Source organism: Rhinichthys klamathensis, unplaced genomic scaffold, assembly GCF_029890125.1.
Source record: "Rhinichthys klamathensis goyatoka isolate OS25496 unplaced genomic scaffold, OSU_Roscu_1.1 h1tg000792l_1, whole genome shotgun sequence".
NCBI classification, from domain to species: Eukaryota; Metazoa; Chordata; class Actinopteri; order Cypriniformes; family Leuciscidae; genus Rhinichthys; species Rhinichthys klamathensis.
The window spans coordinates 185,001-206,123 of record NW_026607188.1 but is presented as its reverse complement, the minus strand read 5'-3'; the positions used below and the strand labels follow the sequence as shown (position 1 = coordinate 206,123).

General features: G+C 44.5%; 1 protein-coding gene and 1 long non-coding RNA gene across 4 annotated transcripts in view; one reads left to right on the top strand and one right to left on the bottom strand.

The window, feature by feature from the left end:
• The window catches only part of LOC130077972 (uncharacterized), a 163,536-nt gene that overhangs the window by 100,795 nt on the left and 41,618 nt on the right, over positions 1-21,123 (bottom strand). The gene's annotated exons all lie outside the window — the stretch shown is intronic.
• Positions 20,905-21,123, top strand: part of kpnb1 (karyopherin (importin) beta 1) — a 25,357-nt gene continuing 25,138 nt past the window's right edge. For both annotated transcript variants that reach the window (XM_056243409.1, XM_056243408.1), the window contains exon 1: positions 20,905-21,122. In XM_056243409.1, the coding sequence (XP_056099384.1) occupies positions 21,083-21,122 (40 nt within the window). In that variant the 5' untranslated portion in view covers positions 20,905-21,082. The remainder of the gene's footprint in view (position 21,123) is intronic.

The following is a 21,123-nucleotide window of genomic DNA, read 5'->3' as shown; positions in this document are numbered from 1 at the left end:
TGTTACAGTAGTGTGTTAGAGTAGTGTGTTAGAGTAGTGTGTTAGAGGAGTGTGTTACAGTAGTGTGTTAGAGGAGTGTGTTAGAGGAGTGTGTTACAGTAGTGTGTTACAGTAGTGTGTTACAGTAGTGTGTTAGAGTAGTGTGTTAGAGGAGTGTGTTAGAGGGGTGTGTTAGAGGAGTGTGTTAGAGTAGTGTGTTAGAGGAGTGTGTTAGAGGAGTGTGTTACAGTAGTGTGTTAGAGGAGTGTGTTACAGTAGTGTGTTACTGTAGTGTGTTAGAGGAGTGTGTTAGAGGAGTGTGTTAGAGTAGTGTGTTAGAGGAGTGTGTTACAGTAGTGTGTTAGAGTAGTGTGTTACAGTAGTGTGTTACAGTAGTGTGTTAGAGTAGTGTGTTAGAGTAGTGTGTTAGAGGAGTGTGTTAGAGGAGTGTGTTACAGTAGTGTGTTACAGTAGTGTGTTAGAGTAGTGTGTTAGAGTAGTGTGTTAGAGGAGTGTGTTAGAGGAGTGTGTTAGAGGAGTGTGTTAGAGTAGTGTGTTAGAGGAGTGTGTTAGAGGAGTGTGTTAGAGGAGTGTGTTACAGTAGTGTGTTACAGTAGTGTGTTAGAGGAGTTTGTTAGAGTAGTGTGTTAGAGGAGTGTGTTAGAGTAGTGTGTTAGAGGAGTGTGTTAGAGTAGTGTGTTAGAGGAGTGTGTTAGAGGAGTGTGTTAGAGGAGTGTGTTAGAGGAGTGTGTTAGAGTAGTGTGTTAGAGGAGTGTGTTAGAGGAGTGTGTTAGAGGAGTGTGTTACAGTAGTGTGTTAGAGTAGTGTGTTACAGTAGTGTGTTAGAGTAGTGTGTTAGAGTAGTTTGTTAGAGGAGTGTGTTAGAGGAGTGTGTTAGAGTAGTGTGTTACAGTAGTGTGTTACAGTAGTGTGTTAGAGTAGTGTGTTAGAGTAGTGTGTTAGAGTAGTGTGTTAGAGGAGTGTGTTACAGTAGTGTGTTAGAGGAGTGTGTTAGAGGAGTGTGTTAGAGGAGTGTGTTAGAGGAGTGTGTTAGAGGAGTGTGTTAGAGTAGTGTGTTACAGTAGTGTGTTAGAGTAGTGTGTTAGAGTAGTGTGTTAGAGGAGTGTGTTAGAGTAGTGTGTTACAGTAGTGTGTTACAGTAGTGTGTTAGAGGAGTGTGTTACAGTAGTGTGTTAGAGGAGTGTGTTAGAGGAGTGTGTTACAGTAGTGTGTTAGAGGAGTGTGTTAGAGGAGTGTGTTACAGTAGTGTGTTACAGTAGTGTGTTACAGTAGTGTGTTACAGTAGTGTGTTAGAGTAGTGTGTTACAGTAGTGTGTTAGAGGAGTGTGTTACAGTAGTGTGTTACAGTAGTGTGTTACAGTAGTGTGTTAGAGTAGTGTGTTAGAGTAGTGTGTTAGAGTAGTGTGTTACAGTAGTGTGTTACAGTAGTGTGTTAGAGGAGTGTGTTAGAGGAGTGTGTTAGAGGAGTGTGTTAGAGTAGTGTGTTAGAGGAGTGTGTTAGAGGAGTGTGTTAGAGTAGTGTGTTAGAGGAGTGTGTTAGAGTAGTGTGTTAGAGTAGTGTGTTAGAGTAGTGTGTTAGAGCAGTGTGTTAGAGTAGTGTGTTAGAGGAGTGTGTTAGAGTAGTTTGTTAGAGGAGTTTGTTAGAGGAGTGTGTTAGAGTAGTGTGTTAGAGGAGTGTGTTAGAGTAGTGTGTTAGAGGAGTGTGTTACAGTAGTGTGTTACAGTAGTGTGTTACAGTAGTGTGTTAGAGTAGTGTGTTAGAGTAGTGTGTTACAGTAGTGTGTTACAGTAGTGTGTTAGAGGAGTGTGTTAGAGGAGTGTGTTAGAGGAGTGTGTTAGAGTAGTGTGTTAGAGGAGTGTGTTAGAGGAGTGTGTTAGAGTAGTGTGTTAGAGGAGTGTGTTAGAGTAGTGTGTTAGAGTAGTGTGTTAGAGTAGTGTGTTAGAGCAGTGTGTTAGAGTAGTGTGTTAGAGGAGTGTGTTAGAGTAGTTTGTTAGAGGAGTTTGTTAGAGGAGTGTGTTAGAGGAGTGTGTTAGAGTAGTGTGTTAGAGGAGTGTGTTAGAGGAGTGTGTTACAGTAGTGTTAGAGGAGTGTGTTAGAGTAGTGTGTTAGAGTAGTGTGTTAGAGGAGTGTGTTACAGTAGTGTGTTACAGTGTGTTAGAGGAGTGTGTTAGAGTAGTGTGTTAGAGTAGTGTGTTAGAGGAGTGTGTTACAGTAGTGTGTTACAGTGTGTTAGAGGAGTGTGTTAGAGTAGTGTGTTAGAGTAGTGTGTTAGAGGAGTGTGTTACAGTAGTGTGTTACAGTAGTGTGTTACAGTAGTGTGTTAGAGGAGTGTGTTAGAGGAGTGTGTTACAGTAGTGTGTTACAGTAGTGTGTTAGAGGAGTGTGTTACAGTAGTGTGTTACAGTAGTGTGTTAGAGGAGTGTGTTAGAGTAGTGTGTTAGAGGAGTGTGTTAGAGGAGTGTGTTAGAGGAGTGTGTTAGAGTAGTGTGTTAGAGGAGTGTGTTAGAGGAGTGTGTTAGAGTAGTGTGTTAGAGTAGTGTGTTAGAGGAGTGTGTTACAGGAGTGTGTTAGAGGAGTGTGTTAGAGTAGTGTGTTAGAGGAGTGTGTTAGAGGAGTGTGTTACAGTAGTGTGTTAAAGTAGTGTGTTAGAGGAGTGTGTTAGAGTAGTGTGTTAGAGGAGTGTGTTAGAGGAGTGTGTTAGAGGAGTGTGTTAGAGTAGTGTGTTAGAGGAGTGTGTTAGAGGAGTGTGTTACAGTAGTGTGTTACAGTAGTGTGTTAGAGGAGTGTGTTAGAGGAGTGTGTTAGAGGAGTGTGTTACAGTAGTGTGTTACAGTAGTGTGTTAGAGGAGTGTGTTAGAGGAGTGTGTTAGAGTAGTGTGTTAGAGGAGTGTGTTAGAGGAGTGTGTTAGAGTAGTGTGTTAGAGGAGTGTGTTAGAGTAGTGTGTTAAAGTAGTGTGTTAGAGGAGTGTGTTACAGTAGTGTGTTACAGTAGTGTGTTAGAGGAGTGTGTTAGAGGAGTGTGTTAGAGTAGTGTGTTAGAGGAGTGTGTTAGAGGAGTGTGTTAGAGTAGTGTGTTAGAGGAGTGTGTTAGAGTAGTGTGTTAGAGTAGTGTGTTAGAGGAGTGTGTTACAGTAGTGTGTTACAGTAGTGTGTTAGAGTAGTGTGTTAGAGGAGTGTGTTAGAGGAGTGTGTTACAGTAGTGTGTTACAGTAGTGTGTTAGAGGAGTGTGTTAGAGGAGTGTGTTAGAGGAGTGTGTTAGAGTAGTGTGTTAGAGGAGTGTGTTAGAGGAGTGTGTTAGAGTAGTGTGTTAGAGGAGTGTGTTAGAGGAGTGTGTTAGAGGAGTGTGTTAGAGGAGTGTGTTAGAGTAGTGTGTTAGAGGAGTGTGTTAGAGGAGTGTGTTAGAGGAGTGTGTTAGAGTAGTGTGTTAGAGGAGTGTGTTAGAGGAGTGTGTTAGAGGAGTGTGTTAGAGGAGTGTGTTAGAGGAGTGTGTTAGAGTAGTGTGTTAGAGGAGTGTGTTAGAGGAGTGTGTTAGAGGAGTGTGTAAGAGGAGTGTGTTACAGTAGTGTGTTAGAGGAGTGTGTTAGAGGAGTGTGTTACAGTAGTGTGTTACAGTAGTGTGTTAGAGTAGTGTGTTACAGGAGTGTGTTACAGTAGTGTGTTAGAGTAGTGTGTTAGAGGAGTGTGTTAGAGGAGTGTGTTAGAGTAGTGTGTTAGAGTAGTGTGTTAGAGGAGTGTGTTAGAGTAGTGTGTTAGAGTAGTGTGTTAGAGGAGTGTGTTAGAGTAGTGTGTTAGAGTAGTGTGTTAGAGGAGTGTGTTACAGTAGTGTGTTAGAGGAGTGTGTTAGAGGAGTGTGTTAGAGGAGTGTGTTACAGTAGTGTGTTACAGTAGTGTGTTAGAGGAGTGTGTTAGAGGAGTGTGTTAGAGGAGTGTGTTACAGTAGTGTGTTACAGTAGTGTGTTACAGTAGTGTGTTAGAGGAGTGTGTTAGAGGAGTGTGTTAGAGGAGTGTGTTACAGTAGTGTGTTACAGTAGTGTGTTACAGTAGTGTGTTAGAGGAGTGTGTTAGAGGAGTGTGTTAGAGGAGTGTGTTAGAGGAGTGTGTTACAGTAGTGTGTTACAGTAGTGTGTTACAGTAGTGTGTTAGAGGAGTGTGTTAGAGGAGTGTGTTAGAGGAGTGTGTTACAGTAGTGTGTTACAGTAGTGTGTTACAGTAGTGTGTTAGAGGAGTGTGTTAGAGGAGTGTGTTAGAGGAGTGTGTTACAGTAGTGTGTTACAGTAGTGTGTTAGAGTAGTGTGTTAGAGGAGTGTGTTAGAGGAGTGTGTTAGAGGAGTGTGTTACAGTAGTGTGTTACAGTAGTGTGTTACAGTAGTGTGTTAGAGGAGTGTGTTAGAGGAGTGTGTTAGAGGAGTGTGTTACAGTAGTGTGTTACAGTAGTGTGTTACAGTAGTGTGTTAGAGGAGTGTGTTAGAGGAGTGTGTTACAGTAGTGTGTTAGAGTAGTGTGTTAGAGTAGTGTGTTAGAGGAGTGTGTTAGAGTAGTGTGTTAGAGGAGTGTGTTAGAGGAGTGTGTTAGAGGAGTGTGTTAGAGGAGTGTGTTAGAGGAGTGTGTTAGAGGAGTGTGTTAGAGTAGTGTGTTAGAGGAGTGTGTTAGAGGAGTGTGTTAGAGGAGTGTGTTAGAGGAGTGTGTTAGAGTAGTGTGTTAGAGGAGTGTGTTAGAGTAGTGTGTTAGAGTAGTGTGTTAGAGGAGTGTGTTAGAGTAGTGTGTTAGAGTAGTGTGTTAGAGGAGTGTGTTACAGTAGTGTGTTAGAGGAGTGTGTTAGAGGAGTGTGTTAGAGGAGTGTGTTACAGTAGTGTGTTAGAGGAGTGTGTTAGAGGAGTGTGTTAGAGGAGTGTGTTAGAGGAGTGTGTTAGAGGAGTGTGTTAGAGTAGTGTGTTAGAGGAGTGTGTTAGAGGAGTGTGTTAGAGGAGTGTGTTAGAGTAGTGTGTTACAGGAGTGTGTTACAGTAGTGTGTTAGAGGAGTGTGTTACAGTAGTGTGTTAGAGGAGTGTGTTACAGTAGTGTGTTAGAGGAGTGTGTTACAGTAGTGTGTTAGAGGAGTGTGTTAGAGGAGTGTGTTAGAGTAGTGTGTTAGAGGAGTGTGTTAGAGGAGTGTGTTACAGTAGTGTGTTAGAGGAGTGTGTTAGAGGAGTGTGTTAGAGTAGTGTGTTAGAGGAGTGTGTTAGAGGAGTGTGTTACAGTAGTGTGTTAGAGGAGTGTGTTAGAGGAGTGTGTTAGAGTAGTGTGTTAGAGGAGTGTGTTAGAGGAGTGTGTTAGAGGAGTGTGTTAGAGGAGTGTGTTAGAGTAGTGTGTTAGAGGAGTGTGTTAGAGGAGTGTGTTAGAGTAGTGTGTTAGAGTAGTGTGTTAGAGGAGTGTGTTAGAGGAGTGTGTTACAGTAGTGTGTTAGAGGAGTGTGTTACAGTAGTGTGTTAGAGGAGTGTGTTAGAGGAGTGTGTTACAGGAGTGTGTTAGAGTAGTGTGTTACAGTAGTGTGTTAGAGGAGTGTGTTAGAGGAGTGTGTTACAGTAGTGTGTTAGAGGAGTGTGTTAGAGGAGTGTGTTACAGGAGTGTGTTAGAGTAGTGTGTTACAGTAGTGTGTTAGAGGAGTGTGTTAGAGGAGTGTGTTACAGTAGTGTGTTAGAGGAGTGTGTTAGAGGAGTGTGTTAGAGGAGTGTGTTACAGTAGTGTGTTAGAGGAGTGTGTTAGAGGAGTGTGTTACAGGAGTGTGTTAGAGTAGTGTGTTAGAGTAGTGTGTTAGAGGAGTGTGTTACAGTAGTGTGTTAGAGGAGTGTGTTAGGGGAGTGTGTTAGAGTAGTGTGTTAGAGGAGTGTGTTAGAGGAGTGTGTTAGAGTAGTGTGTTACAGTAGTGTGTTACAGTAGTGTGTTAGAGGAGTGTGTTAGAGTAGTGTGTTAGAGGAGTGTGTTAGAGGAGTGTGTTAGAGTAGTGTGTTAGAGGAGTGTGTTAGAGGAGTGTGTTAGAGGAGTGTGTTAGAGGAGTGTGTTAGAGGAGTGTGTTAGAGGAGTGTGTTAGAGGAGTGTGTTAGAGTAGTGTGTTAGAGGAGTGTGTTAGAGTAGTGTGTTAGAGGAGTGTGTTAGAGGAGTGTGTTAGAGTAGTGTGTTAGAGGAGTGTGTTAGAGTAGTGTGTTAGAGGAGTGTGTTACAGTAGTGTGTTAGAGGAGTGTGTTAGAGGAGTGTGTTAGAGGAGTGTGTTACAGTAGTGTGTTAGAGGAGTGTGTTACAGTAGTGTGTTAGAGGAGTGTGTTAGAGGAGTGTGTTAGAGGAGTGTGTTACAGTAGTGTGTTAGAGGAGTGTGTGAGAGGAGTGTGTTAGAGTAGTGTGTTAGAGGAGTGTGTTAGAGGAGTGTGTTAGAGGAGTGTATTAGAGGAGTGTGTTAGAGTAGTGTGTTAGAGTAGTGTGTTAGAGGAGTGTGTTAGAGGAGTGTGTTACAGTAGTGTGTTACAGTAGTGTGTTAGAGGAGTGTGTTAGAGGAGTGTGTTACAGTAGTGTGTTAGAGGAGTGTGTTACAGTAGTGTGTTACAGGAGTGTGTTACAGGAGTGTGTTACAGTAGTATGTTAGAGGAGTGTGTTACAGTAGTGTGTTAGAGGAGTGTGTTACAGTAGTGTGTTAGAGGAGTGTGTTACAGTAGTGTGTTAGAGGAGTGTGTTAGAGGAGTGTGTTAGAGTAGTGTGTTAGAGGAGTGTGTTAGAGGAGTGTGTTAGAGTAGTGTGTTAGAGTAGTGTGTTAGAGGAGTGTGTTAGAGTAGTGTGTTAGAGGAGTGTGTTAGAGGAGTGTGTTAGAGTAGTGTGTTAGAGGAGTGTGTTAGAGTAGTGTGTTAGAGGAGTGTGTTAGAGGAGTGTGTTAGAGGAGTGTGTTAGAGGAGTGTGTTAGAGTAGTGTGTTAGAGGAGTGTGTTAGAGTAGTGTGTTAGAGGAGTGTGTTAGAGGAGTGTGTTAGAGTAGTGTGTTAGAGGAGTGTGTTAGAGTAGTGTGTTAGAGGAGTGTGTTACAGTAGTGTGTTAGAGGAGTGTGTTAGAGGAGTGTGTTAGAGGAGTGTGTTACAGTAGTGTGTTAGAGGAGTGTGTTAGAGGAGTGTGTTAGAGGAGTGTGTTAGAGGAGTGTGTTACAGTAGTGTGTTAGAGGAGTGTGTTAGAGTAGTGTGTTAGAGGAGTGTGTTACAGTAGTGTGTTACAGTAGTGTGTTAGAGTAGTGTGTTAGAAGAGTGTGTTAGAGGAGTGTGTTAGAGGAGTGTGTTAGAGGAGTGTGTTAGAGGAGTGTGTTACAGCAGTGTGTTAGAGTAGTGTGTTAGAGTAGTGTGTTAGAGGAGTGTGTTAGAGGAGTGTGTTAGAGGAGTGTGTTAGAGGAGTGTGTTAGAGGAGTGTGTTAGAGGAGTGTGTTAGAGGAGTGTGTTAGAGTAGTGTGTTAGAGGAGTGTGTTAGAGGAGTGTGTTAGAGGAGTGTGTTAGAGGAGTGTGTTAGAGGAGTGTGTTAGAGGAGTGTGTTAGAGGAGTGTATTAGAGGAGTGTGTTAGAGTAGTGTGTTAGAGTAGTGTGTTAGAGGAGTGTGTTAGAGGAGTGTGTTACAGTAGTGTGTTACAGTAGTGTGTTAGAGGAGTGTGTAAGAGGAGTGTGTTACAGTAGTGTGTTAGAGGAGTGTGTTAGAGGAGTGTGTTACAGTAGTGTGTTAGAGGAGTGTGTTAGAGGAGTGTGTTACAGTAGTGTGTTAGAGGAGTGTGTTAGAGGAGTGTGTTAGAGGAGTGTGTTACAGTAGTGTGTTAGAGGAGTGTGTTAGAGGAGTGTGTAAGAGGAGTGTGTTACAGTAGTGTGTTAGAGGAGTGTGTTAGAGGAGTGTGTTACAGTAGTGTGTTAGAGGAGTGTGTTAGAGGAGTGTGTTACAGTAGTGTGTTAGAGTAGTGTGTTAGAGGAGTGTGTTAGAGGAGTGTGTTAGAGTAGTGTGTTAGAGTAGTGTGTTAGAGGAGTGTGTTAGAGGAGTGTGTTAGAGTAGTGTGTTAGAGGAGTGTGTTAGAGGAGTGTGTTAGAGGAGTGTGTTAGAGGAGTGTGTTAGAGGAGTGTGTTACAGTAGTGTGTTAGAGTAGTGTGTTAGAGGAGTGTGTTAGAGGAGTGTGTTAGAGTAGTGTGTTAGAGGAGTGTGTTAGAGGAGTGTGTTACAGTAGTGTGTTAGAGTAGTGTGTTAGAGGAGTGTGTTAGAGGAGTGTGTTAGAGTAGTGTGTTAGAGTAGTGTGTTAGAGGAGTGTGTTAGAGGAGTGTGTTAGAGTAGTGTGTTAGAGGAGTGTGTTAGAGGAGTGTGTTACAGTAGTGTGTTAGAGGAGTGTGTTAGAGGAGTGTGTTACAGTAGTGTGTTAGAGGAGTGTGTTAGAGTAGTGTGTTAGAGGAGTGTGTTAGAGGAGTGTGTTAGAGGAGTGTGTTACAGTAGTGTGTTAGAGTAGTGTGTTAGAGGAGTGTGTTAGAGGAGTGTGTTAGAGTAGTGTGTTAGAGGAGTGTGTTAGAGGAGTGTGTTACAGTAGTGTGTTAGAGTAGTGTGTTAGAGGAGTGTGTTAGAGGAGTGTGTTAGAGTAGTGTGTTAGAGTAGTGTGTTAGAGGAGTGTGTTAGAGGAGTGTGTTAGAGTAGTGTGTTAGAGGAGTGTGTTAGAGGAGTGTGTTACAGTAGTGTGTTAGAGGAGTGTGTTAGAGGAGTGTGTTACAGTAGTGTGTTAGAGGAGTGTGTTAGAGTAGTGTGTTAGAGTAGTGTGTTAGAGGAGTGTGTTAGAGGAGTGTGTTACAGTAGTGTGTTAGAGGAGTGTGTTAGAGGAGTGTGTTAGAGGAGTGTGTTACAGTAGTGTGTTAGAGGAGTGTGTTACAGTAGTGTGTTAAAGTAGTGTGTTACAGTAGTGTGTTAAAGTAGTGTGTTAGAGTGTGTTACAGTAGTGTGTTAGAGTGTGTTACAGTAGTGTGTTAGAGGAGTGTGTTAGAGTGTGTTAGAGGAGTGTGTTAGAGTGTGTTAGAGGAGTGTGTTAGAGTGTGTTAGAGTAGTGTGTTAGAGGAGTGTGTTAGAGGAGTGTGTTAGAGTAGTGTGTTACAGGAGTGTGTTAGAGGAGTGTGTTAGAGGAGTGTGTTACAGTAGTGTGTTAGAGGAGTGTGTTAGAGGAGTGTGTTACAGTAGTGTGTTAGAGGAGTGTGTTAGAGGAGTGTGTTAGAGGAGTGTGTTACAGGAGTGTGTTAGAGGAGTGTGTTACATTATTGTGTTAGAGGAATGTGTTAGAGGAGTGTGTTAGAGGAGTGTGTTACAGTAGTGTGTTAGAGTGTGTTACAGTAGTGTGTTAGAGGAGTGTGTTAGAGTGTGTTAGAGGAGTGTGTTAGAGTGTGTTAGAGGAGTGTGTTAGAGTGTGTTAGAGTAGTGTGTTAGAGGAGTGTGTTAGAGGAGTGTGTTAGAGTAGTGTGTTACAGGAGTGTGTTAGAGGAGTGTGTTAGAGGAGTGTGTTACAGTAGTGTGTTAGAGGAGTGTGTTAGAGGAGTGTGTTACAGTAGTGTGTTAGAGGAGTGTGTTACAGTAGTGTGTTAGAGGAGTGTGTTACAGGAGTGTGTTAGAGGAGTGTGTTAGAGGAGTGTGTTACAGTAGTGTGTTAGAGGAGTGTGTTAGAGGAGTGTGTTACAGTAGTGTGTTAGAGGAGTGTGTTAATGGAGTGTGTTAGAGGAGTGTGTTACATTAGTGTGTTACAGTAGTGTGTTAGAGTAGTGTGTTAGAGGAGTGTGTTAGAGGAGTGTGTTAGAGGAGTGTGTTAGAGGAGTGTGTTACAGTAGTGTGTTAGAGGAGTGTGTTACAGGAGTGTGTTAGAGGAGTGTGTTAGAGTAGTGTGTTAGAGTAGTGTGTTAGAGGAGTGTGTTACAGGAGTGTGTTAGAGGAGTGTGTTAGAGGAGTGTGTTACAGTAGTGTGTTAGAGGAGTGTGTTACAGGAGTGTGTTAGAGGAGTGTGTTAGAGTAGTGTGTTAGAGGAGTGTGTTGGAGGAGTGTGTTACAGTAATGTGTTAGAGGAGTGTGTTAGAGGAGTGTGTTAGAGGAGTGTGTTACATTAGTGTGTTAGAGGAGTGTGTTAGAGGAGTGTGTTACAGTAGTGTGTTAGAGGAGTGTGTTACAGGAGTGTGTTAGAGGAGTGTGTTAGAGGAGTGTGTTAGAGTAGTGTGTTAGAGGAGTGTGTTAGAGGAGTGTGTTAGAGTAGTGTGTTAGAGTAGTGTGTTAGAGGAGTGTGTTACAGGAGTGTGTTACAGTAGTGTGTTAGAGGAGTGTGTTAGAGGAGTGTGTTACAGTAGTGTGTTACAGTAGTGTGTTAGAGGAGTGTGTTACAGTAGTTTGTTAGAGGAGTGTGTTACAGGAGTGTGTTAGAGGAGTGTGTTACAGGAGTGTGTTACAGTAGTGTGTTAGAGGAGTGTGTTAGAGGAGTGTGTTACAGGAGTGTGTTAGAGGAGTGTGTTAGAGGAGTGTGTTACAGGAGTGTGTTACAGTAGTGTGTTAGAGGAGTGTGTTACAGTAGTGTGTTAGAGGAGTGTGTTACAGGAGTGTGTTAGAGTAGTGTGTTAGAGGAGTGTGTTAGAGGAGTGTGTTAGAGGAGTGTGTTACAGGAGTGTGTTACAGTAGTGTGTTAGAGGAGTGTGTTACAGTAGTGTGTTAGAGGAGTGTGTTACAGGAGTGTGTTAGAGGAGTGTGTTACAGGAGTGTGTTAGACAAGTGTGTTACAGGAGTGTGTTAGAATGTGTTACAGTAGTGTGTTACAGGAGTGTTTTACAGTAGTGTGTTACAGGAGTGTGTTACAGGAGTGTGTTACAGTAGTGTGTTACAGGAGTGTGTTACAGTAGTGTGTTACAGGAGTGTGTTACAGGAGTGTGTTACAGGAGTGTGTTACAGTAGTGTGTTAGAGGAGTGTGTTAGAGGAGTGTGTTACAGTAGTGTGTTAGAGGAGTGTGTTAGAGGAGTGTGTTACAGTAGTGTGTTACAGTAGTGTGTTAGAGGAGTGTGTTAGAGTAGTGTGTTACAGGAGTGTGTTAGAGTGTGTTACAGTAGTGTGTTACAGGAGTGTGTTAGAGTGTGTTACAGTAGTGTGTTACAGGAGTGTGTTACAGTAGTGTGTTACAGGAGTGTGTTACAGGAGTGTGTTAGAGGAGTGTGTTACAGGAGTGTGTTAGAGTGTGTTACAGTAGTGTGTTACAGGAGTGTGTTAGAGTGTGTTACAGTAGTGTGTTAGAGGAGTGTGTTACAGTAGTGTGTTAGAGGAGTGTGTTACAGTAGTGTGTTAGAGGAGTGTGTTACAGGAGTGTGTTAGAGGAGTGTGTTACAGGAGTGTGTTAGAGTAGTGTGTTACAGGAGTGTGTTAGAATGTGTTACAGTAGTGTGTTACAGTAGTGTGTTAGAGGAGTGTGTTAGAGGAGTGTGTTACAGTAGTGTGTTAGAGGAGTGTGTTAGAGGAGTGTGTTAGAGGAGTGTGTTACAGGAGTGTGTTAGAGGAGTGTGTTACATTAGTGTGTTAGAGGAATGTGTTAGAGGAGTGTGTTAGAGGAGTGTGTTACAGTAGTGTGTTAGAGTGTGTTACAGTAGTGTGTTAGAGGAGTGTGTTAGAGTGTGTTAGAGGAGTGTGTTAGAGTGTGTTAGAGGAGTGTGTTAGAGTGTGTTAGAGTAGTGTGTTAGAGGAGTGTGTTAGAGGAGTGTGTTAGAGTAGTGTGTTACAGGAGTGTGTTAGAGGAGTGTGTTAGAGGAGTGTGTTACAGTAGTGTGTTAGAGGAGTGTGTTAGAGGAGTGTGTTACAGTAGTGTGTTAGAGGAGTGTGTTACAGTAGTGTGTTAGAGGAGTGTGTTACAGGAGTGTGTTAGAGGAGTGTGTTAGAGGAGTGTGTTACAGTAGTGTGTTAGAGGAGTGTGTTAGAGGAGTGTGTTACAGTAGTGTGTTAGAGGAGTGTGTTAGAGGAGTGTGTTAGAGGAGTGTGTTACATTAGTGTGTTACAGTAGTGTGTTAGAGTAGTGTGTTAGAGGAGTGTGTTAGAGGAGTGTGTTAGAGGAGTGTGTTAGAGGAGTGTGTTACAGTAGTGTGTTAGAGGAGTGTGTTACAGGAGTGTGTTAGAGGAGTGTGTTAGAGTAGTGTGTTAGAGTAGTGTGTTAGAGGAGTGTGTTACAGGAGTGTGTTAGAGGAGTGTGTTAGAGGAGTGTGTTACAGTAGTGTGTTAGAGGAGTGTGTTACAGGAGTGTGTTACAGGAGTGTGTTAGAGTAGTGTGTTACAGTAGTGTGTTAGAGGAGTGTGTTAGAGTAGTGTGTTACAGTAGTGTGTTAGAGGAGTGTGTTAGAGGAGTGTGTTACAGTAGTGTGTTAGAGGAGTGTGTTACAGTAGTGTGTTAGAGGAGTGTGTTACAGGAGTGTGTTAGAGGAGTGTGTTAGAGTAGTGTGTTAGAGTAGTGTGTTAGAGGAGTGTGTTAGAGTAGTGTGTTAGAGGAGTGTGTTAGAGGAGTGTGTTACAGTAATGTGTTAGAGGAGTGTGTTAGAGGAGTGTGTTAGAGGAGTGTGTTACATTAGTGTGTTAGAGGAGTGTGTTAGAGGAGTGTGTTACAGTAGTGTGTTAGAGGAGTGTGTTACAGGAGTGTGTTAGAGGAGTGTGTTAGAGGAGTGTGTTAGAGTAGTGTGTTAGAGGAGTGTGTTAGAGGAGTGTGTTAGAGTAGTGTGTTAGAGTAGTGTGTTAGAGGAGTGTGTTACAGGAGTGTGTTACAGTAGTGTGTTAGAGGAGTGTGTTAGAGGAGTGTGTTACAGTAGTGTGTTACAGTAGTGTGTTAGAGGAGTGTGTTACAGTAGTTTGTTAGAGGAGTGTGTTACAGGAGTGTGTTAGAGGAGTGTGTTACAGGAGTGTGTTACAGTAGTGTGTTAGAGGAGTGTGTTAGAGGAGTGTGTTACAGGAGTGTGTTAGAGGAGTGTGTTAGAGGAGTGTGTTACAGGAGTGTGTTACAGTAGTGTGTTAGAGGAGTGTGTTACAGTAGTGTGTTAGAGGAGTGTGTTACAGGAGTGTGTTAGAGTAGTGTGTTAGAGGAGTGTGTTAGAGGAGTGTGTTAGAGGAGTGTGTTACAGGAGTGTGTTACAGTAGTGTGTTAGAGGAGTGTGTTACAGTAGTGTGTTAGAGGAGTGTGTTACAGGAGTGTGTTAGAGGAGTGTGTTACAGGAGTGTGTTAGACAAGTGTGTTACAGGAGTGTGTTAGAATGTGTTACAGTAGTGTGTTACAGGAGTGTGTTACAGTAGTGTGTTACAGGAGTGTGTTACAGGAGTGTGTTACAGTAGTGTGTTACAGGAGTGTGTTACAGTAGTGTGTTACAGTAGTGTGTTACAGGAGTGTGTTACAGGAGTGTGATACAGTAGTGTGTTAGAGGAGTGTGTTAGAGGAGTGTGTTACAGTAGTGTGTTAGAGGAGTGTGTTAGAGGAGTGTGTTACAGTAGTGTGTTACAGTAGTGTGTTAGAGGAGTGTGTTAGAGTAGTGTGTTACAGGAGTGTGTTAGAGTGTGTTACAGTAGTGTGTTACAGGAGTGTGTTAGAGTGTGTTACAGTAGTGTGTTACAGGAGTGTGTTACAGTAGTGTGTTACAGGAGTGTGTTACAGGAGTGTGTTAGAGGAGTGTGTTACAGGAGTGTGTTAGAGTGTGTTACAGTAGTGTGTTACAGGAGTGTGTCAGAGTGTGTTACAGTAGTGTGTTAGAGGAGTGTGTTACAGTAGTGTGTTAGAGGAGTGTGTTACAGTAGTGTGTTAGAGGAGTGTGTTACAGGAGTGTGTTAGAGGAGTGTGTTACAGGAGTGTGTTAGAGTAGTGTGTTACAGGAGTGTGTTAGAATGTGTTACAGTAGTGTGTTACAGGAGTGTGTTACAGTAGTGTGTTACAGGAGTGTGTTACAGGAGTGTGTTACAGTAGTGTGTTACAGGAGTGTGTTACAGTAGTGTGTTACAGGAGTGTGTTACAGGAGTGTGTTACAGGAGTGTGTTACAGTAGTGTGTTAGAGGAGTGTGTTAGAGGAGTGTGTTACAGTAGTGTGTTAGAGGAGTGTGTTAGAGGAGTGTGTTACAGTAGTGTGTTACAGTAGTGTGTTAGAGGAGTGTGTTAGAGTAGTGTGTTACAGGAGTGTGTTAGAGTGTGTTACAGTAGTGTGTTACAGGAGTGTGTTAGAGTGTGTTACAGTAGTGTGTTACAGGAGTGTGTTACAGTAGTGTGTTACAGGAGTGTGTTACAGGAGTGTGTTAGAGGAGTGTGTTACAGGAGTGTGTTAGAGTGTGTTACAGTAGTGTGTTACAGGAGTGTGTTAGAGTGTGTTACAATAGTGTGTTACAGGAGTGTGTTAGAGGAGTGTGTTACAGGAGTGTGTTAGAGGAGTGTGTTACAGGAGTGTGTTAGAGTGTGTTACAGTAGTGTGTTACAGGAGTGTGTTAGAGTGTGTTACAGTAGTGTGTTACAGTAGTGTGTTAGAGGAGTGTGTTACAGGAGTGTGTTAGAGGAGTGTGTTACAGGAGTGTGTTAGAGTAGTGTGTTACAGGAGTGTGTTAGAATGTGTTACAGTAGTGTGTTACAGGAGTGTGTTACAGTAGTGTGTTAGAGGAGTGTGTTACAGGAGTGTGTTACAGTAGTGTGTTACAGGAGTGTGTTACAGTAGTGTGTTACTGGAGTGTGTTACAGGAGTGTGTTACAGGAGTGTGTTACAGTAGTGTGTTAGAGGAGTGTGTTAGAGGAGTGTGTTACAGTAGTGTGTTAGAGGAGTGTGTTAGAGGAGTGTGTTACAGTAGTGTGTTACAGTAGTGTGTTAGAGGAGTGTGTTAGAGTAGTGTGTTACAGGAGTGTGTTACAGTAGTGTGTTACAGGAGTGTGTTAGAGTGTGTTACAGTAGTGTGTTACAGGAGTGTGTTACAGTAGTGTGTTACAGGAGTGTGTTACAGGAGTGTGTTAGAGGAGTGTGTTAGAGTGTGTTACAGTAGTGTGTTACAGGAGTGTGTTACAGTAGTGTGTTACAGGAGTGTGTTACAGGAGTGTGTTAGAGGAGTGTGTTAGAGTGTGTTACAGTAGTGTGTTAGAGGAGTGTGTTAGAGTGTGTTACAGTAGTGTGTTAGAGGAGTGTGTTACAGTAGTCTGTTAGAGGAGTGTGTTAGAGGAGTGTGTTAGAGGAGTGTGTTAGAGGAGTGTGTTACAGTAGTGTGTTACAGTAGTGTGTTAGAGGAGTGTGTTAGAGGAGTGTGTTAGAGGAGTGTGTTACAGTAGTGTGTTAGAGGAGTGTGTTAGAGGAGTGTGTTAGAGGAGTGTGTTAGAGGAGTGTGTTAGAGGAGTGTGTTAGAGGAGTTTGTTAGAGGAGTGTGTTAGAGGAGTGTGTTACAGTAGTGTGTTACAGTAGTGTGTTAGAGGAGTGTGTTAGAGGAGTGTGTTAGAGGAGTGTGTTACAGTAGTGTGTTAGAGGAGTGTGTTAGAGGAGTGTGTTAGAGGAGTGTGTTAGAGGAGTGTGTTACAGTAGTGTGTTAGAGTAGTGTGTTACAGTAGTGTTAGAGCAAAGTAGTGTGTGTTACTGAATGTTCCAAAAAGAAAACGTGCACTTCAAATATCTGGATCAAAATATTTAAGTGTGGAATGTTTCTATGCCTTTTAGGCAAGAGCGTTTTACAGTTTTTACACAATTGCTGAGACACAACCTTCACCCATTTTCTCACAACATTAAACACAAAACCAAATCATCAAACTACATTCACAAAACCACTGACTCTTCTGGCAAAATCCATTTAATTTGTTCTCAAAATTAAACAATGCTTTCAGATCATACACACATATAAACACTACTGATCATTCATTAGACACTAAAGAGAAGAACGGAGAACAGCATCCAGATCATGAGGGGACAGGAGAAAAGTGTATTGTATACAGTAAACAAATTTTGCAATTACATATAAAGTATAGTATTCACAATGTAGTGAGGTGAATATATTGTACACTGTCTGTACTGCAGATTTGTATTGAATATTGTATAGTATTGAATGTCTGTATATTTAGCACTTGCACACTGTAAGAATACAGCAGCCCAACTGCAAAAGGTCAAAGAAACCTCTAATGAAGAGCATGTTACTCTCAGAAGAGTCAGTGCCTGAACACTCTTCATCATCCTCTTCCTCAGCTGCACGTGTTCATGTTGAATCCAGTGAGTGCCTGCCTTAACAACAGTACACACTACTCTTCCTCATCCTCTTCCTCAGCTGCACGTGTTCATGTAGAGTCCAGTGAGTCCGGGGGTGCTTCTCAATATCCCTCCTCGTCTCCTCGATCCTCCGTCCTCCATCCTATGACCCGGAAACCGATCGAGCACAGCCATCTTGAAGGACATCTCAATTCTCTTAATTGCACCGCGAGGAGGCGAGGAGTGAGGAGGTGAGGAGTCGAGGAGTGAGGAGGCGATGAGTGAGGAGGCGAGGAGTGAGGAGGCGAGGAGTGAGGAGGCGAGGATCGAGGAGTGAGGAGGCGAGGAGTGAGGAGGCGAGGATCGAGGAGTGAGGAGGCGAGGATCGAGGAGTGAGGAGGCGAGGATCGAGGAGTGAGGAGGCGAGGATCGAGGAGTGAGGAGGCGAGGATCGAGGAGTGAGGAGTCAAACAGTGAGGAGGCGAGGAGTGAGGAGGCGAGGAGTGAGGAGTCAAGGAGTGAGGAGGTGAGAATCGAGGAGTGTGGAGGCGAGGAGTGAGGAGGCGAGGAGTAAGGAGGCAAGAATCGGGGAGTGAGGAGGCGAGGATCGAGGAGTCGAGGAGTAGGGTTGGGTACCGAAACTCGGTGCCAATAGGGAACCGGTTCCGACGTTAACGGTTGTAACCAGACCGAATAAGAACGAAAATTTCGGTGCCTGATTTCGGTGCCTAACTTCATTAGGCACACACGCGCACACACACAAGGTCTCTCGCTCGCTCTCTCTCCGCCGTGCGTGTGCTACACAGTTTGGAGCACAGTTTCTTCTGTCTCGCATGCGCGCTCTTTCTCGCATGGTTTGGCTGCATTTCACGTGTAAAATTACGTGTCAGAACGCGCTCTGGGTGTGCCGATAGTCGGAATCCCATATAGAATCAAGCCAATTCATTGGCTGATGGCGCGGGCGCCGCCTCGACGCACTTACGTCGTCATATTATGTTGGCGCGCGCACGCCATCTGCTCCTCAGATTTATCTGCCGAAAAAGGAAGCTGGTCGGCAGCGCGAGGAGCTTGGCCGCGTCCCGTTCCCTATTGAGGGATATGTTACACCAGTAACCAGAGATGTTCTCTTTCATAGGTTCACTCAACGCTGCGTAGCTAAGAAGCAGTGGATTTGTAGGCTGCTGTATCACGTGCCGTTTGAACTGACGCGCTACAGCGATCTGTCACATTTCAAAGAGCCAAAACGTTATTTATTGTGTGAATCTCGTAAAAATATTGACAGAATCTGACAGCTGTGGATTTGTTCCATATCAAAAGTAACCTTTTCTGTATTGTCTGTCAGTGTCCTCTTTGTCCGCGATTTTTCTGTGTGAAAAGGGTCATTTGCGTGAGTCTTATGGTCAATGCGTGAGAGTTGGCAGCTCTGCCTGCTAGTAATCTCTATTAATCTCCAGTATTATTACATTGTTTGATACAATATTGTTTCATTTGATATTATGTAAATATGATTTTTTATTTTATATTGGTTTTATTATTACCATATGTTACTTGTATTTATATTGTTTAAAGATTTAAGTTAATATTGTGTCCAGTTTGGCCCTGTAAATTAAAGGGTATTATTTTTTTATAAAGTGTGTACGGTTTCATTTTCTTAAGTACCGATTTAAGAACTGTTTAAGCACCGGAACCGTTTAAAAAATACCGAGTAGGTACTGGAATCGGATAAAACCCAACCGATACCCAACCCTATCGAGGAGTGAGGAGGCGGAGGAGGCGAGGAGCCAAGGATCGAGAAATCGAGGAGTCGAGGAGTGAGGAGGCGAGGAGGCGAGGATCGAGGAGTGAGGACTGGAGTCGAGGAGTGAGGAGCTTCCAGAGGAGTGAGGAGGCAAGGAGTCGAGGAGTTAGGAGCTTCCAGAGGAGTGAGGAGCTTCCAGAGGAGTGAGGAGCTTCCAGAGGAGTGAGGAGGCGAGGAGCGAGGAGCTTCCAGAGGAGTCGAGGAGTGAGGAGGCGAGGATCGAGGATCGAGGAGTGAGGAGGCGAGGATCGAGGAGTGAGGAGGCGAGGATCGAGGAGTGAGGAGTCAAGGATCGAGGAGTGAGGAGGCGAGGATCGAGGAGTGAGGAGGCGAGGAGTGAGGAGTGAGGAGCTTCCAGAGGAGTGAGGAGGCGGAGCAGGCGAGGAGCCGAGGATCGAGGAGTCGAGGAGTGAGGAGTCGAGGAGTGAGGAGGCGAGGAGTCGAGGATCGAGGAGTGAGGACTGGAGGCGAGGAGTCGAGGAGTGAGGAGCTTCCAGAGGAGTGAGGAGGCAAGGAGTCGAGGAGTTAGGAGCTTCCAGAGGAGTGAGGAGCTCCAAGAGGAGTGAGGAGCTTCCAGAGGAGTGAGGAGGCGAGGAGCGAGGAGCTTCCAGAGGAGTCGAGGAGTGAGGAGGCGAGGATCGAGGAGTGAGGAGGCGAGGATCGAGGAGTGAGGAGGCGAGGATCGAGGAGTGAGGAGGCGAGGATCGAGGAGTGAGGAGTGAGGAGCTTCCAGAGGAGTGAGGAGGTGAGGAGTCGAGGAGTGAGGAGCTTCCAGAGGAGTGAGGAGGCGAGGAGCGAGGAGCTTCCAGAGCAGTCGAGGATCGAGGAGTGAGGAGCTTCCAGAGAAGCGAGGAGTCGAGGAGTGAGGAGCTTCCAGAGGAGTGAGGAGGCGAGGAGCGAGGAGCTTCCAGAGGAGTCGAGGAGCGAGGAGCTTCCAGAGGAGTCGAGGAGTGAGGAGGCGAGGATCGAGGAGTGAGGAGGCGAGGATCGAGGAGTGAGGAGGCGAGGATCGAGGAGTGAGGAGGCGAGGATCGAGGAGTGAGGAGTGAGGAGGCGAGGATCGAGGAGTGAGGAGGCGAGGATCGAGGAGTGAGGAGGCGAGGATCGAGGAGTGAGGAGGCGAGGATCGAGGAGTGAGGAGGCGAGGATCGAGGAGTGAGGAGCTTCCAGAGGAGTCATGATCGAGGATACACAGTTGTATGCTTTGCGGAAGTGTTTTATCGACTAAGCGTGACGCACGTATAAATTCTCCTCCCAATAATTTAAATTTCTTTTACTTTACCTTTGCAGTTTATATAAACCACACATCTCACATATTTCAACAGGGTATCTTGCTTTATTATTATTTATTACAAAGTATAAAAAAGTTTTCATTCGATTCCTCCGTCCTCCTTTTTTTCCTTGCACCCTTCCTGCAGGGGTGGAGCTGAGACGCGAGGGAAGGGAGTGAGGGAAGGGAGCGAGGATGCACAAATAAGAATTGGGAAGCACCCCCGGCCTTAACAACACTGCACACTACTCTTCATCATCCTCTTCCTCATCTTCCTCAGCTGCACGTGTTCATGTTGAGTCCAGCCTGAGTAAAACCCTCTAGTGTCCCGATCCTGCCTTAACATCACTACACACTACTCTTCATCATCCTCTTCCTCATCTTCCTTATACTCTTCCTCATCCTCCTCTTACTCGTACTCTTCCTCCTCTTACTCGTACTCTTCCTCCTCTTCCTCATCCTCTTCCTTCTCTTACTCGAACTCTTTCTCCTCTGCCTCCTCTTACACGTACTCTTCCTCCTCTTCCTCATCCTCTTCCTCCTCTTAATCGTCATCCTCTTCCTCCTTTTACTCGTACTCTTCCTCCTCTTCCTCCTCTTCCTTATCCTCCTATTCCTCATCCTCCTCTTACTCGTACTCTTCCTCCTCATCCTCTTCCTCCTTACTCGTACTCTTCCTCCTCTTCCTCATCCTCTTCCTCCTCTTACTCGAACTCTTTCTCCTCTGCCTCCTCTTACACGTACTCTTCCTCCTCTTCCTCCTCTTACTCGTCATCCTCTTCCTCCTTTTACTCGTACTCTTCCTCCTCTTCCTTATCCTCCCATTCCTCATCCTCCTCTTACTCGTACTCTTCCTCCTCATCCTCTTCCTCCTTACTCGTACTCTTCCTCCTCTTCCTTATCCTCCTATTCCTCATCCTCCTCTTACTCGTACTCTTCCTCCTCATCCTCTTCCTCCTTACTCGTACTCTTCCTCCTCTGCCTCATCCTCTTCCTCCTCTTACTCGTCATCCTCTTCCTCCTTTTACTCGTACTTTTCCTCCTCTTCCTTATCCTCCTCTTCCTCTTCCTCCTTACTCGTACTCTTCCTCCTCATCCTCTTCCTCCTTACTCGTACTCTTCCTCCTCTGCCTCATCCTCTTCCTCCTCTTACTCGTCATCCTCTTCCTCCTTTTACTCGTACTTTTCCTCCTCTTCCTTATCCTCCTCTTCCTCTTCCTCCTTACTCGTACTCTTCCTCCTCTGCCTCTCAGATTGTTTCCATCTATTGTTTATATCATCAGTCAGTGCACCTGTACACTTTTCATATTTCATACTCAACATATTTCATACAGTTGGTTTGATCACATCATTAGAAATAAGTGTAAACAATTTTGGCCTGTTGTGTGTAAACGCTATGTGTTTAGTGAGTGAGAAATTTATTAGAATTTTTTTTAATAGAGTGCATGGGATTTGAAAAAGGCGTCTAACTGCCTGAACTTGTTTAAGGAGTGATTTATTCAACAAATGGGTTTAGGCTATTGGGAATTTGGTTCAGAGAATGAGGTTTAGCAATTGTGAAAAACTGTAAGACTGATGATGCTGTTTGTGACACGGACCGCGCGAGCGTCGTGATGCTGCGCATGGGCGGAGACTGTGACGTCAGCGCGTGATATCGTTCGCAGGCGGGAGTTCCGCGCGGCCTTTTCCTCGCGACAGCGGCTGATGAAGAAGCGGATACCCGCGAGAACTGCTCGTCCTCGTTATTAGGCGTGGACGCGATTCTGACTTTACACGACCGATCCCTCGTTCCAGTCAGTGCAGATCTCGTCGCGTTTGCGCGCGTCAGGATGGAGCTCATCACAATCCTCGAGAAAACCGTGTCTCCAGG